This window comes from Aquarana catesbeiana, linkage group LG03, assembly GCF_042186555.1.
Source record: "Aquarana catesbeiana isolate 2022-GZ linkage group LG03, ASM4218655v1, whole genome shotgun sequence".
Classification (NCBI taxonomy): Eukaryota; Metazoa; Chordata; class Amphibia; order Anura; family Ranidae; genus Aquarana; species Aquarana catesbeiana.
Genome location: NC_133326.1, coordinates 587,054,746 through 587,072,059, shown reverse-complemented (window position 1 = coordinate 587,072,059; position 17,314 = coordinate 587,054,746). Strand labels below are relative to the sequence as shown.

Below are 17,314 nucleotides of genomic sequence, written 5' to 3'. Positions count from 1 at the left end.
CGGATCAACACGGATCCGTCCCGTGTGAAAGGGGCCTTAAAGTTCAAATTCTGAAACTTTTCTGTGTTGAATTATTTTGACTTCTCAATTCATATATCATCCACCACTGTGCATATCGTGTCTTCAGCAGATTATGTGCACACCTTCACCAGCCGTTATACCTGCTCACCTCATACATGAGTCAGACTCAAACAATTTCTTTCTTTCAGATGCGGTCTCATCTCTTCCACATTCACCCAGCTACTTTGTATCCACTTTCCAATCAGTAGCCTCCCAGGGGGATCACAAGAAAGATCTCTCATATAAACTGCCCCACTGCTTTTCTTCCTCCACACCAGCGTTATTACTTGGTATTCCTGATAGAATATGGCTCCACATTCATGCTGCAACAAATAGAGGATACATAGTGCTCTCCGTATGCAACATTTATTAAAATGCCCCAATTAAAAAACACTTACAAGATATTCAATTAAAACCAGCTCTGTATAATACAAATGCGTGCCTGCTCACCACTGCGGCTGCGTGACATCACGGGTTCGGCTCCTCCCCTCTACACGCGTATCGCACTCTGTGCTTTGTCAATAGATGGGCGGGCCGCCTCTCCTGAGCCCTTAAATAGCTTAGTGTTACTATAGCAACCTCCAGGGCTTCACCCAGGTAGTCTGCCTGGGTGAAGCCTGGGGGGTTGCTATAGTACCATTAAGCTATTTAAGGGCTCGGGAGAGACGGTCCGTCTATTGAGAAAGCCCAATCGGAGGGCGATACGCGTGTAGAGGGGAGGAGCTGAGCCCATTACGTCACGCAGCCACAGTGGTGAGCAGGCCGACGCATTTGTATTATACAGAGCTGGTTTAATTGAATATCTTGTAAGTGTTTTTTAACTGGGGCATTTTAATAAATGTTGCAAACGGAGAACACTATGTATCCTCTATTTATTGTTGCATGAGATGTGGAGCCATATCCTATCAGGAATACCAAGTAATAACGCTGGTGTGGAGGAAGGAGAAAAGCAGTGGGGCAGTTTATATGAGAGATCTTTCTTGTGATCCCCCTGGGAGGCTACTGATTGGAAAGTGGATACAAAGTAGCTGGTCGGATGTGGAAGAGATGAGACCGCAGCTGAAAGAAAGGAATTGTTTGAGTTTTTCTGACTCATGTATGAGGTGAGCAGGAATAACGGCTGGTGAAGGTGTGCACATAATCTGCTGAAGACACGATATGCACAGTGGTGGATGATATATGAATCGAGAATATGAACTTGAACACCTTATTATATAGATTTATTTATTTGAATATAATTTGATATCGCTGGATATTTCACATGACAGATTAATAGTGCTGCACTTATATCTTGTATTTTATTTTATAAGCTGTGCATAGTAGCCAATCAGCTTCTAACTTCAGCTTGTTCAGTTAAGCTTTGACAAAAAAAAACTGGAAGCTGCCTATGCAGAGCCACCAGATTTTGCACTTTCCATCCTTAATAAACCAGGCCAGTTCAGTATAGAAACTTTAGCCACTTATGGACCAGCCCCTGCAGTTTTACTGCGGCAGGTTGGCTCTGCTGCGCGTGATCTCGCAAGGTCCAGATAGCAGGCGCGCGCCCCCTCCTGGTTAACCCCTTCACTGCCAGTCACATTTACACAGTAATCAGTGCATTTTTAATCACACCAATCGCTGTATAAATGTGAATGGTCCCAAAATAGCGCCAAAAGTGTCTGATCTGTCTGCCATATTGTCGCAGGCATGATAAAAATCGCTGATCGCCGCCATTACTAGTAAAAAAAGAAAAATTATTAATAAAAATGCCATAAAACTATCCCCTATTTTGTAGACGCTATAACTTTTGCGCAAACCAATCAATAAACGCTTATTGCTTATTGGTTTTTTTTCTACCAAAAATATGTAGAAGAATACGTATCGGCCTAAACTGAGAGAAAAAAAGTTTTTTTTATATTTTTTGGGGGGGATATTTATTATAGCAAAAAGTAAAAAATATTGCTTTTTTTTTTCAAAATTGTCGCTTTTTTTGTTTATAGCGCAAAAAATAAAAAACGCAGAGGTGATCAAATACCACCAAAAGAAAGCTCTATTTGTGGGGAAAAAAGGATGTCAATTTTGTTTGGAGCCAGGTTGCACGACCGCGCAATTGTCAGTTGAAAGACGCAGTGCCGAATCGCAAAAAGTGCTCTGGTCTTTGGCCAGCCAAATGGTCCTGGGCTGAAGTGGTTAATCATTTTTTGTTTTTGTTCATAAATGATTTTCTCCTTTTAAAACACATTTTTCATTCTTCAGTTTGACATTTTAAATGATGCTTTTTGCCAAAAATTAGTAGTTTTAAAGCTACCACTTTGCATAAGAACTTGGCCTTCTTCCCAAAAAAGTGTGGCCTGTCATGTCCATTTTAGGACATCAATCCTTCTTGACATTTTTGCCTCTCCTTCAAAGGCACTTGTCTAGATGGAAATATTGAAGCTGTAATTGCCAACTCTTTGTAAAGTAGAAAGTTCCAAGGCTGTTATCCTTTATGCTTCCTTTTACTACTCATACTAAAATATTTTATTATATCTTTTCATGTGACAATACTGAAGAAATGACACTTTGCAGCATTGTGTAAAGTAGTGAGTGTACAGCTTGTATAACAGTGTAAATTTGCTGCCCCCTCAAAATAACTCAATACACAGCCATTAATGTCCAAACTGCTGGCAACAAAAGTACACCCCTAAGTGAAAATGTCCAAATTGGGTCCAATTAGCCATTTTCCCTCCTCGGTGTCATGTGACTCGTTAGTGTTAAAAGGTCTCAGGTGTGAATAGAGCAGGTATGTTAAATTTGGTGTTCTCGCTCTCACTCTCTCATACTGGTCACTGGAAGTTCAACATGGCACCTCATGGCAAAGAAAAAACTCTGAGGATCTGAAAAAAAGAATTGCTGCGCTACATAAAGATGGCCTAGGCTATAAGAAGATTACCAAGACCCTGAAACTGAGCTGTAGCACGGTGGCCAAGAATATACAGCGGTTTAACAGGACAGGTTCCACTCAGAACATTGCCTCACTATGGTCGACCAAAGAAGTTGAGTGCACATGCTCAGCGTCATATCCAGATGTTGTCTTTGGGAAATAGACGTATGAGTGCTGCCAGCATTGCTGCAAAGGTTGAAGGGGTGGGGGGTCAGCCTGTCAATGCTCAGACCATACGCCGCACACTGCATCAAATTGGTCTGCATGACTGTCGTCCCAGAAGGAAGCCTCTTATAAAGATGATGCACAAGAAAGCCTGCAAACATTTTGCTGAAGACAAGCAGACTAAGGACATGGATTACTGGAACCTGATGAGACCAAGATAAACCTATTTTGGTTCAGATGGTGTCGAGCGTGTGTTGTGGCAGCCAGGTGTGGAGTACAAAGACAAGTGTGTCTTGCCTAAAGTCGAGCATGGTGGTGGGAGTGTCATGGTCTGGGGCTACATGAGTGCTGCCTACACTGGGGAGCTACAGTTCATTGAGGGAACCATGAATGCCAACATGTACTGTGACATACTGAAACCGAGCATGATCCCCTCCCTTCGGAGACTGGGCCGCAGGGCAGTATTCCAACATAACGACCCCAAACACACCTCCAAGACAACCACTGCCTTGCTAAAGAAGCTGAAGGTAAAGATGATGGACTGGCCAAGCATGTCTCCAGACCTAAACCCTATTGAGCATCTGTGGGGCATTCTCAAAGGGAAGGTGGAGGAGCGCAAGGTCTCTAACATCCACCAGCTCAGTGAGGTCATCATGGAGGAGTGGAAGAGGACAACTTTCCATCTATTAAATCTTCTGCCCTTGTTTTTTGTGAAGCTCTGGTAAACTCCATGCCCAAGAGGGTTAAGGCAGTGCTGGAAAATAATTGTGGCCACACAAAATATTGATGCTTTGGGCCCAATTTGGACATTTTTTAATTACGGGTGTACTCACTTTTGTTGCCAGCGGTTTAGACATTAATGGCTGTGTGAGTTATATTGAGGGGACAGAAAATGTACACTGTTATACAAGCTGTACACTCACTACTTTACATTGCAGCAAAGTGTCATTTCTTCAGTGTTGTCACATGAAAAGATATAATAAAATATGTACAAAAATGTGAGGGGTGTACTCACTTTTGTGAGATACTACAGTGGGGCAAAAAAAGTGTTTAGTCAGCCACCAGTTGTGCAAGTTCTCCCACTTAAAAAGATGAGAGGCCTGTAATTGTCATCATAGGTATACCTCAAATTTGAGAGACAAAATGTGGAAACAAATCCAGACAATTACATTTGTCTGATTTTTTTGAAAGAAAGAATTTATTTGAAAATTATGGTGGAAAATAAGTATTTGGTCACCTACAAACAAGCAAGATTTCTGGCTCTCACAGACCTGTATCTTCTTCTTTAAGAGGCTCCTCTGTCCTCCACTCATTACCTGTATTAATGGCACCTGTTTGAACTTGTTATCAGTAAAAAAGACACCGGTCCACAACCTCAAACAGTCACATTCCAAACTCCACTATGGTGAAGAACAAAGAGCTGTCGAAAGACACCAGAAACAAAATTGTAGACCTGCACCAGGCTGGGAAGACTGAATCTGCAATAGGCAAGCAGCTTGGTGTGAAGAAATCAACTGTGGGAGCAATAATTAGAAAATGGAAGACATACAAGACCACTGATAATCTCCCTCGATCTGGGGCTCCACGCAAGATCTCACCCCGTGGGGTCAAAATGAACACTAGAACGGTGAGCAAAAATCCCAGAACCACACGGGGGGGACCTAGTGAATGACCTGCAGAGAGCTGGGACCAGCATAACAAAGGCTACCATCAGTATCGCACTACGCCGCCAGGGACTCAGATCCTGCAGCGCCAGACGTGTCCCCCTGCTTAAACCAGTACATGTCCAAGCCCGTCTGAGGTTTGCTAGAGAGCATTTGGATGATCCAGAAGAGGATTGGGAGAATGTCATATGGTCAGATGAAACCAAAGTAAAACTGTTTAGTAGAAACACAACTTGTCGTGTTTGGAGGAGAGAGAATGCTGAGTTGCATCCAAAGAACACCATACCTACTGTGAAGCATGGGGGTGGTAACATCATGCTTTGGGGCTGTTTCTCTGCAACAGGAACAGGACGACTGATCCAAGTACATGAAAGAATAAATGGGGCCATGTATTGTGAGATTTTGAGTGCAAGCCTCCTCCCATCAGCAAGGGCATTGAAGATGAAACGTGGCTGGGTCTTTGAGCATGACAATGATCCCAAACACACCGCCCGGGCAACGGAAGAGTGGCTTTGTAAGAAGCATTTCAAGGTCCTGGAGTGGCCTAGCCAGTCTCCAGATCTCAACCCCATAGAAAACCTTTGAAAGTCCATGTTGCCCAGCGACAGCCCCAAAACATCACTGCTCTAGAGGAGATCTGCATGGGGGAATGGGCCAACATACCAGCAACAGTTCAAGAAAATGGGGGAAGAGGTCCCTAAAGGTATTCTTCAGAAAAGATACAAAAGTGTTTGGGGCTTATAATCTTTATTAATTATCCATCTTTACCAAGACTAAAATAGAAAAACCACTGATGATAAACATCTAGAAAAATAATTTACAAATACCCTCCTCCAAAAACATTTAATAAAATTAAGACAAGAAAGTCTTAATGGAACACCGGTGTCCACAACAAAGCCAGCCATACACAACAGTCATCCATCCCATGCACACAAATCAACCCTTTTATAGAATATTCACTTCAAATTGGCTGATCAGTCTGTTGATACCATGGCCACAGTTAACTAGATTAAAGTCGGCAGCAGTGACTCTATATGGGAAGTTCATGGGTTCCGTTCAGAAAAAAGATGCAAATCAGTTAAACTTCACTCAAGTATATTAAGGAAAATGCAGTAGAAAGTTCAATTGCAGGTTAGTCAGCAGAGGAACACCAGTTCGATGGTTTATCCTATGTGTAGGTGTGGATCGCAATTTAAATTGATCAGGGATAGTATCGGTCAAGGAAAACAAAAAACGGTATTAATGCAATTGGTTTCCCAATACAGCTCACCGTTCTGACGTCTTGTTCCGTGTACTTGCATTCCCTACATGTGTAAAATTCATACAGGCGATCCAATCACTCGACAGTAAAGACATAGGGTGTCAGGATAAACTCTTCAGTGGGAGTTTGGACAGAACACTTTCCGTTTTTTAAAGATGAATAGTAATCCTTTGCAGACGCTCCCAGTTGATTGTCCTAAGACCCCTTTCACACTGGGGCGGTTTGCAGGCGTTATTGCACTAAAAATAGCGCCTGCAAACCGCCCCTAAACAGCCTCCGCTGTTTGTTCAGTGTGAAAGCCTGGGGGCTTTCACACTGAAGCGGTGCGCTGGCAGGAGAAGAAAAAATCTCCTGTCAGCCGCTTCTTTGGAGCGGTGTATTCACCGCTCCTGCCCATTGAAATCAATGGGACAGCGCGGCTATAGCCGCACTATACGAGGGGTTTTAACCCTTTTTCGGACGCCAGCGGGGGGTTAAAACCACACCGCTAGCGGCCGAATACCGCGGTAAAACAGCGCTAAATATAGCGCTGTTTTACCGCCGACGCCCCCTACCGCCCCAGTGTGAAAGGGGCCTAAGTTGATATCTCAGGGGACTTTGCGTATCGTGCAATCACTGCAATAATATCCAAACCAATGTGCATAAAAAACCTATAAACCATGCGCTTACTCCAAAAAAATCATAGATGTAAGCAGCTAACACAACAAATAGAAAATTTGTAATAAATCATATATAACCAAGTGTAGCGCTAAAAAATGAGAAAGAAAATATTGCTATACCACATATAATAGCAAAATGAATTGTGAAAAGATAGTGTTTTGTATACTTTGTGAACATTCATACATATAGAACACTTATTTTCATGGCGGAAAACCAACTGGCCTTAAATGTAAAGGAATTTACAAACTCAACCTACCCCCAAGGAGAGGTGATTTTGACAGGATACTGTACCAGAAGGAAAAAATGTGGATCTTCAACTTGAGAAGTATGCAGCCTACAGGGTTAAACAATGAATGTAACTTGTCTGTTTTTTTAGAGCAGTGACAATTTAATCAATGTTTACCCTGGGCTATAAACATAGTTTTCTTCTGGTTATGGTATACGATACCTTCATTTACGGTACCTTATATCTGACCGGGTAACTTTGTCTATCATGTGTGGCCTAATGATTCAACTACTGTTATATATGTAGTGTGTGTAATATATTTAGGCAATGGGTGACTACACAGGGTAAAAGTTTTTTTTGAGTATATGGTGTGAGACTGGATGTCTAATCATTGCAGTTTGAACAAGGTGTCCATACTGATATCTAGTTAACCAATTAAGTCTTTGATACTTAAGGATACACCCTTGACAACTGCGCATGCTCTGAGGAAGCTTGGTTTACAAGCAAAACATGTAAGTAAGTAAGACACACTCGCATGTCTCCAGCGATGTGAGCACCGATCTGTCCACTTACACGGCGAACCCAGTCTGCACATCCTGAGTTTCTGTCCAGCATATCTACTCAGCACCTTATGAGCCAATCGGGCTGACTTGGTTTGGATATTATTGCAGTGATTGCATGGTACGCAGAGTCCCCTGAGATATCAACTTAGGACAATCAACTGGGAGGAACGTCTGCAAAGGATTACTATTCATCTTTAAAACGGAAAATGTTCTGTCCAAACTCCCACTGATGAGTTTATCCTGGTACCCTATGTCTTTACCGTTGAGTGAGTGATTGGATCGCCTGTATGAATTTTACACATGTAGGGAATGCAAGTACACGGAACAAGACGTCAGAACGGTGAGCTGTATTGGGAAACCAATTGCTTTAATACCGTTTTTTGTTTTCCTTGACCGATACTATCCCTGATCAATTTAAAGTGCGATCCACACCTACACATAGGATAAACCATTGAACTGGTGTTCCTCTGCTGAGTAACCTGCAATTGAACTTTCTACTGCATTTTCCTTAATATACTTGAGTGAAGTTTAACTGATTTGCATCTTTTTTTCTGAACGGAACCCATGAACTTCCCATATAGAGTCACTGCTGGCGACTTTAATCTAGTTAACTGTGGCCATGGTATCAACAGACTGATCAGCCAATTTGAAGTGAATATTCTATAAAAGGGTTGATTTGTGTGCATGGGATGGATGACTGTTGTGTATGGCTGGCTTTGTTGTGGACACCGGTGTTCCATTAAGACTTTCTTGTCTTAATTTTATTAAATGTTTTTGGAGGAGGGTATTTGTAAATTATTTTTCTAGATGTTTATCATCAGTGGTTTTTCTATTTTAGTCTTGGTAAAGATGGATAATTAATAAAGATTATAAGTCCCAAACACTTTTGTATCCTTTCTGAAGAATACCTTTGGGGACCTCTTCCCCCACTTTTTTGAATTTATGCTGTTGTATTCAGAGGATCACCACCCTGAAGCTGTGGCTTTACCCACAGGGAATGTTTTTTAAGTAACTCTCATATTGGTCATTAAGTTCAGCGATGTAGGCAATATACTATACCTATTTCCCTGAGACCTAGATGAGCTATAGAATCCATTTTCTTAGTTTTTTTCATACCAGCAACAGTGTGTGACAACCTTGTGAAGACTTACAGAAAACGTTTGACCTCTGTCATTGGCAACAAAGGATATATAACAAAGTATTGAGATGAACTTTTGATATCGACAAAATACTTATTTTCCACCATAATTTGCAAATCATTTCAAAAATCAGACAATGTGATTGTCTGGATTTGTTTCCACATTTTGTCTCTCATAGTTGAGGTATACCTATGATGACAATTATAGGCCTCTCTCATCTTAAGTGGGAGAACTTGCACAATTGGTGGATGACTGAATACTTTTTTGCCCCACTGTGTGTATGTATGTGTATGTGTGTGTGTGTGTGTGTGTGTGTGTGTGTATATATATATATATATATATATATATATATATATTAAAATATATAAATTATTTATGTAGATATATACCCTTTATACTTGTTAACCTCTTACGGAGCTTAAAGAGGAGCTCCAGTCTCCCCAAAAATGAAAAGTCAGCAGCTGTAAATACTGTAGCTGCTAAATTTTTAATATAAGAACACTTGCCTGTCCAGGGATCCAGCATTGTCCTCACCCAAACCGCTTCTTCAATTAGCTTTCAGCTTTCCTGGTCCAGGTGCCGGCATCTTGAGTAAGAAAAACCAGATGTGAATGGTCCAGCAGTCTGCAGGGACCTGTGATGGCCCAGAAGGCTGTGGGTTGGTCAACAGCGATCTGACTGGAAGTGAGTACCTGTCAAAACAAGGTACTCTGCTCCCACCCCCCCAAAAAAAGTGGCAGAGGAGGGGGGAGGATGTAAATAAGCACAAATTCCCCTTTTGGGTAAAGTTTGGTGTTAAATGCTTAGTTCTGCTGGCCTATGCAGGGATGGACCTGTGTTTAAACTGAGTACCAGCCCTCATACAGGCTGGGTAGTATTAAACAAGGTTTTACCCAGAAACGAAACCCTTTCATCTACTGTTTTACAGTACACACTATATTTCAGGTCTTCTATTTAAATAAAGACCGTTTTCTATTAAAAACAAATATAGTGCATTGGTAATGTTTGTACTGCTGTAGAAATGGAAGACCAGGCTGATGAATGTATTCACTGACTGACTCTGCATTGTAAGCAGATTACTGGGAAACCATTGCACAGCTAAACCCCAGCTGGCACATCATCTAATGAAATGGTGCAATGATGATAAAACAAATCTCTTACAGATTATTGTTGGAATAAAATCATACTGGTGCTTATTATAACCCAGCACTCTTTTATTTACATGTATGTTCATATGTGGCTTTCTTGCATCCACAGTAGATAAGGATCACAATTTCAGAGGTGGGAAAAAAAAAAATAAAAAAAAAAAAAAATATATATATATATATATATATATATATATATATATAATCTCTATCTCTGGATTGCGGTGGTATGGCTGCCTAAAGCAACCAATAAGTCCAATTGATTTTGGTTTAATGCAGCTACATACGTTCAGGTGCTTCTAAACAAAAGGTGTGAAAAAGCTTAGTTTTTCATTAAAAAGTACTGGAGCTGCATGATTAATCGTTAAAAAAAAAATCACGATCTATTTCTTGTGAAAAAAAAAAAAATCCCGATCTCGATTCAACCCCCTCACAATCTTAATCCAGCATTACCACGATTCATTCATGTAAGTGCAGAGCCATTCTCTGCTCACTCACAGCTGTAAAAAAAAAAAAAAAAAAAAAAAAAAAAAAACACACAAACAAAAAAAAAACCAACCATCCCAGGAAATGATTATCGACATCGCTCAGTGCTGGGAGATGAAAGGAAACATTGTAACATTTAGCTCTTTTAGATCAAAGGGATGAACTTCAGTCTGTAAATGAGGTCAGTTTACCCACTTAAAGCGGACGTTCAGTCATTTTTTTCAACTTTTCATCTATTAAATCTTTTGCTCTTGCTGTTTTAACTTTGGATAGTAAAACATTTTTTTTTCTGCCAGTAAATACCTTATACAGCCCACTTCCTCTTTCGTGTCTGGTAAAAAGCCTAGGCTTATGACATCATACACAGCTCTCTCTCGAAGAGAGAGTGCCAGGAAGGTAGGGGGGGATGAGTCATAAGAGGGCTAATGAGAGCTGCAGAGCTGGAGGTGTGTCTGTGTAAATCCAGTGAGTGAACAGGTAGCAGCTGCCCACAGTTAAAATGGCTGCAGCCAGACTTGGTGAATGGAGATTTTTGCAGCATATTTGGTAAGTACAGAATCATAGTATAAATAAAATAATAGGCAAAGTGGTTGGAGGGAAGCTTCAGAATGGCAAAGATGCTGTTTTTATTACAAATTATGTGAGCAGACTGCAGTTCCTCTTTAAAGACTAAGCCTTTTTCTGGCACTTGTTGCTTACAAGTTAAAATCAGCAGAGACCCTAGAGAATAAAATGGCAATTGTTGGAACTGTATTTGCACAGCGTTTTTTCAAATGCAATTTTGGGGGAAAAAATACACTTTAATAAAAAAACAGTAAAGTTAGCACAATTTTTTTGTATAATGTGAAAGATGATAAGCAAAAAAATTGTGATTCTTATTTTTTCCAGAATTGTGCAGTTCTAAAAAGTAGGTATAGTCTGAGTAGAAATGCCTGTCCCCTGCCAGCATGTGTAGATGAGGACCCTTGCTCTTTGTGTGAAAGCAGTGGTCTCTCTGCAAAGATCTGACACACATTTACAATCAGCAAAGCTTATGCTGCTGATTTGGAGAGCTCTAGCTCTGACTCGGCAGGGAGTATGCTGGAGAGATACCACGGCTTCCACACATGAAGGAAGGGTCTTTCTCAATGGCATACAGGCAGGGGACAGGCATTTCTACCAGAGCTGTGGTTTTCTAAACAAATGAACACCTTTTTTTTCTATTGCTGCACCTGGAATGTACTGTATGTAGCTGATTAAATTTGAGCTTTAGTTGGTCTTTAAATAACAAATCAAGTTCTCCACTTCATTTGTTGTTTGTACCAGTTTTTTTGCAAATCCCCTTCACTGGGTATTGGGGGAAAAAACCTAGAGTAAGACAGCTCTAAAACGCCATATATCACTTGTGAAGAACTTTTCATGAATACATGAATTAAAGTGTTTGTTACCCCAACACTTCATACTCCTGATATGTGCCTGCTGTACCATGTACTTGTATGAGAAAGCATCTTGCTTTCTTTGTATAGCCTCCTTTTGTGTGAAATCCCTGGTGTTCCTGCTTGTCCCCTTGCTTTCCTATTAAAAACTGACCACACGAAGCAGGAGCGCATAGTGTGGTCAGTTCTCTAGCTTTCCTGGGAACTCAGCCTGCTCTCCTCCAATGATCAGACATGTTCTGACACCCACCCCCCTTGCACAGCCATTCACTGGGAAGCTCAGTGTACTGCTGCTCCCCCCCCCCCCAGCTCTTATGCAGCTGAGAACACAGGGAATGGGGGGAAAAAACTACAATCCGACAGTCACAAAGGCAGCTGGACCTTGTTTTCCATTCAGAGTGCTGTGCATGAGTGAGACTTTTTTAATTTTTTTTTTTTTTTTTTTGCCGTTTTCCTGGAGTTTAGCGTTATGCCAGAGAATCACCCTTTTAGCTGGGTAGCCAAGCTTTTACAGAAGAAGTGAGCTATGGTAGGCTGCAAATTCTTATGGCAACTTCGTGTTCCTTGCTATCATAAATGGCATTAAAATCGAGGCAAGAGCATTAGAGAAGAACACAAACTTGGCTTATTCTGCAACAGTGCCTATCATTTAGTTTGGTGATGCTGGGTGATAGTAAAATAAAGCAGAAGGTACTATACAGTGTAATAGACTGGCATTGTATTTTATGATCTTGTGTTGGTCCCTCTAGAGTTTCCTGTTCTGTGACTGAAGCCGTTATGTGAAATAACCTGGAGCCCCAGAGCTTCTTGTTGTAGTCCCATTTCCTGACCCGCTGTCCATATCCTGTATGCTGCTCGGAGATAATCACTTATTGTATCCAAGTCTCAGACTTTTCCTTTTTGGTCTACACGTGCTCGATGCTGGATTGTGTCTGCTGAGGTATTCATGAAATGAAGACACAGATGTTCAAAGTCTTAATGTAACCTGGTCCAGGCTCCCATTACAAATCGCGAATAGTTATCATCTGGACAGAGTCGAGTCCCATGCCTGCCTTGATAACACCATATTGTGTAACGTTCAGAAGTCTCTTTGCTACGTGATCTTAATCAGGCATAGCTGCTGTCTGTGGCATCTGGTGACAGGGCAGCCCTTCTACATTACCCCTTTCTGGACAAAGTGTCTGAGTTTTGGGTGCAGTGCCAACCAAGTATCTACTGGAAGGAAATTTTATCTTACAGTGGCTTCACTAGCAGCTTACTGGCTTTATTAAAGTGGTTGTTAAGCCACTCTAACCTATATACACCATCAGCACTGCCTCCTATTGTAGTGTCCCCATCTGTGTGTGATTTATAAAAATAAACGCTGCAAATACCTAATTTCACTGCCGAGATTGCGATCGCATGACCAGCCAGCTTTCTCCTTTCCTCCTCTGAGAGATGCAGTGGGCGGGGCTGAGATTCCTCTGCTGATGTCAGTTTGGAGGGGAGGAGGAGAGCTGGCTGGTCATATGATCATATAAAAAATCAGGTGTATAAAAATCCGCCCACTCATACACCCAAAAACGCTGCGCTGATGGAAAAAACCTTAATCTAAGCTGCTGCTTAAATAATAACAAACATAAAATAAAAATTGATTTACCACAAACTTAAGAATCCCATGATTAAGTCTTCATGACGAAACATGTCGGGGCGTGGCTACACGGCAATCGAACGCTAGTGACGTAGGACGCTGTGACAGGGAGCGCCATACGAGCAAGTGTGGAAGTTGGTCCTATCAACACAAGGGATCGGGTGAGACGGGTAGTTTGAGAGCGCAGTACCTGGGTCCGCCGCGACCACCCTACACTGGATTACTGATTTGAGTTGATGCTGTGACAGCTTGCGGTGCTGTGTTATTTTTGGGCTTGCAGTGAATTTTAAAGATGTGAGTTCAATGGTGGAGGAGTGTGTTATTTTTATTAAATATTAGTACGTTATTGCACTATTGGATTATTTTCTTTTTTCATGCGGAGAGAGCTCTTTGGCATCACATTCTGGAGATGTAAAGGTGTACTGTGTGGGAAAAAGGCTTGGTGGCCCTGACACGAGAGTGTGGGCAAAAGAAGCTGGTGAGTTTATTCACCTAAGGGGAGTGGATTCACAGTCACAGAGGTGCGGTGGAAGATTCATGTAAGTGGAAGATCTGCACTGTATCACGTCACGGAATATATATAATTTTTGGACTATTCATTTTGGATTGTTTGTGGACACTTTTTATATATATTTTATATTTTTGTGGATTGATTCACATTGATATATATATATATATATATATATATATATATATATATATATATATATATATATATATATATATATATATATATATATATATATATATATATATATATATTTTATACATCATATTTTGTGTGCACAGTTATATTACTCACTTAAATTGTTTTGCGCACTATTTTTTGTGAATTTTTGATCATATCACTTTATGCACATTAATGGGGAGGAGTGATGATATGATATAGTTATATCGTCATTGGTTGATTGATTGTCTTATCACTCTTCACTATATGTTACTTTATGATTAGGGATTATTTTAGCGCTGCCATTTTGAGTTCACTTGGGGCGAGTTTGTGGTGAATCAATTTTTATTTTATGGTCATATGATCACAATTTTGGATCTTAAATGAGGTATTTACAGCATTTATATTTATAAATAATTCACAGAGGGGGACACTGCAATAGGAGGCAGTGCTGATGGTATGTACAGGTTAGTGTTATGAGAGCAGCAGGAGGGTGGAGGGGCGGCTCACAAACAGAGAGGGGAGGGGTGAGGAGGACACAGGAGCAGAGAGGAGAGCAGATAGCAGGCTGCTGATGACAGAGGCACGTAAACTGACCACGGTGTCAGGGCTCAGCAGCCATGAAACACCGTGGTCAGTTTACATAGAGGTGGGGAGAAACTGGCAGGATCAGCCAGGTTTTTTTAGGTATTACAGGGGACTAAATGACACAGGACAAGCACTGTGTCATATACCATGCTTTAAAGAAGCAGGATCCATTATTTTATTTCTATTTTTTTGGGTTAACAAAAGCCTTACTTCACTTAAAATATACCCAGTAAAGTGACTGACCTCAGGTGATACAGAGATGAAACAAATCCTTCTACAGACGTTGTACCTGTTTATCTGCAATATTCATCCATTCAAAGTCCAGAATTTATAAAGCATGTCTGAGAGTTCAGAAAAAAGGGGGTGGAGACCTGAAGTTACACTCTGTAGAGCTCAGTAAGGAATTGCTCTTGACAGCTGATTGGAGGGAAGGAACACCCCCCTCCTTTCCACACAGGAACAGAGCTGAGACTATAAATCTGCTGGAGGTTCCTCCCCTGTCACCATTTTTCTCTTGGTGTCAGGAAAATTGGTCAAAAGTGATTCCTGCTGATAGCAGAGAAATGAAGCAGCGGACAGAATTGACATTTGGTGCTCTTAATGGAGACAAGTGCACACTATAGAAGGATATGCTTTCATCATATTTCATGTCTGAGGTTTACAACCACTTTAATGTTGCCTATGGAGCCAGTTTCCAACATATGATATCCTATATCTGCAAATGTGTGACTACTTGCTGGCCTAAAACTGTCTTGCAGAATGCTTTTTCTTTCCTCTGACCTGGGACAGAGCAAGGCTGGGTTCACATGTGTGCGATACTGGAACCCCTTATAGGCACCCCTTAAACTTTGCTAACACTTGTGCCAAAATGCATGGTAACAAAAGTACCATGTGCTTCGGTGCGGCACGATTAAGAAAAAAAGGATCCTTTTCCTTTATGACAGGTACTTGCGTAAAGTGCTGCATAAATTGGTAGCGCTATATATTATACATTCACATCAGTCCCTATCCTCAAGGAGCTTACAATCTAAGGTCCCTAACTCACATTTATACATATACATACTAGGGCCAATTTAGACAGGATCCAATTAACCTACCAGCATGACTTTGGAGTGTGGGAGGAAACTGGAGTATCTGGAGGAAAGCTACACAGGCACAGGGAGAACATGCAGACTCCAGAGGTTCAAACAGACAAGCCTAATGCTGCTAGGCAGAAGTGCTAACCACTTAGCCACAATGCTGCCCAGATCATGAACTTCTTTGTGCAATTTCTTTTTTTTTTCTCACGCGTTGGGCAGCCCATTGAAGTGAATAGGCTGCCCTGAATGCGGTGCGCATAATCGAACAAAACAGCAGAGCATCTGCATAGGTATGAACAGGCCCTAAAAGCGTCAATACAAGTGAAAAGCCTGGTTTGTAATACTTGCAGTGTTGGGAGATCGTAATGGTCTTTCTACTTGTTTGCAACTTCCTTTTATTACATAGAAAGGAACGCAAACCAAAGTGTGTTTTTCTTCTAAGTTTGGTTAATATATGGAAATGGAATGTTGCATTCGCACACGTGTGTGTGTTTTATATATATATATATATATATATATATATATATATATATATATATATATATATATATATATATATATATATATATATATTTTTTTTTTTTTTTGCTGTGTATCAATTAGGGAGATTCGCTTTTTGATTATCATAGTGAAGGTGGGAATTTTAAAATGATACATTTGTCACTTTAACGGTAAGTAAGGAAAAACCTCCTAATAGAGATATCTGCATTAGTGACAGCAGATGAAGATAGGGTTTCTCATTTCTTTAGGGAGATTTCCACTGATCTTCTGTCTTGTCTCCAGGACAGGAAGTAAAGGAAAATCTTCCCATAAAGGGAAGTCCTCATTAAAAACCTGGGAGAAATTCTGAACTTTCCTTACTCTATTCCATTGTTGGAGGGGTCCCCTTTAAATAGAGTGATGCTCTGAGATCAGAAATGATTTACAACTGACCTGTGGCAGATCAGTGGCAGTCCCTATGAGTTACTGCAGAAAAACACTTTAATTCTTTTTGTGAATGTCTTTTAAAGCTAAATTCTGGGATAAGCAAATACTGTCTAAATACAAGAGGCCTGCTTATTCTGACATGAATCTTGGTGTGCTTTATGTATGTATTCTAGATCTGTGCAGTAATCCAGTGTGGAAAGTGTTCCTGTGTGTAGGAGCTCCTATAATAAAGACTGGTCACTGCTGCTCTCTCTTAGTGCAGGGTGACTGGTCTTGTCTCCACCCCCTCCAATAGTTTTTAGCAGGTAGCCTGTAGTGGGTGGAGCCTGCTGGACCCCTCCCACAACTCTGCTCTCTGCACATGTGTAGCACAGTGATGATGTCAATGCTACTTTTACAAGATACTAACTTGGTTTGCAAAGGCATTTGGTGCACATAAAGTGGATTTATATCCTAAAGTTTTTGGGCAGTGCAGCTTTTTTTTTGTTTTGAGGATAGCATTCTGCTAGAGTGTACATTTAAGCCTATAAAGGGCCAGAATGATTTCTGTTCTGTTCTTTCCACACAGATGGAAGAATTGGTGGGTCAGAGGCATCTTAACATTAGCCATGATTGGCTTTTTCTTCATCATCATTTACTTAGGACCCATCGTGCTCATGATGATTGTAAGTGCTTTTTTTTTTCCTCTTTTCAATCTTTCACCAAAACAAAGCTATTTGATAGTGTTTGATTCTTTC

At 40.8% G+C, this 17,314-nt stretch overlaps 1 protein-coding gene across 1 annotated transcript in view; it reads left to right on the top strand.

The window, feature by feature from the left end:
* Positions 1-17,314, top strand: part of CDS2 (CDP-diacylglycerol synthase 2) — a 117,003-nt gene that overhangs the window by 59,290 nt on the left and 40,399 nt on the right. The window contains exon 3 of the mRNA XM_073622035.1: positions 17,146-17,242. Within this exon, the coding sequence (XP_073478136.1) occupies positions 17,146-17,242 (97 nt within the window). The remainder of the gene's footprint in view (positions 1-17,145; positions 17,243-17,314) is intronic.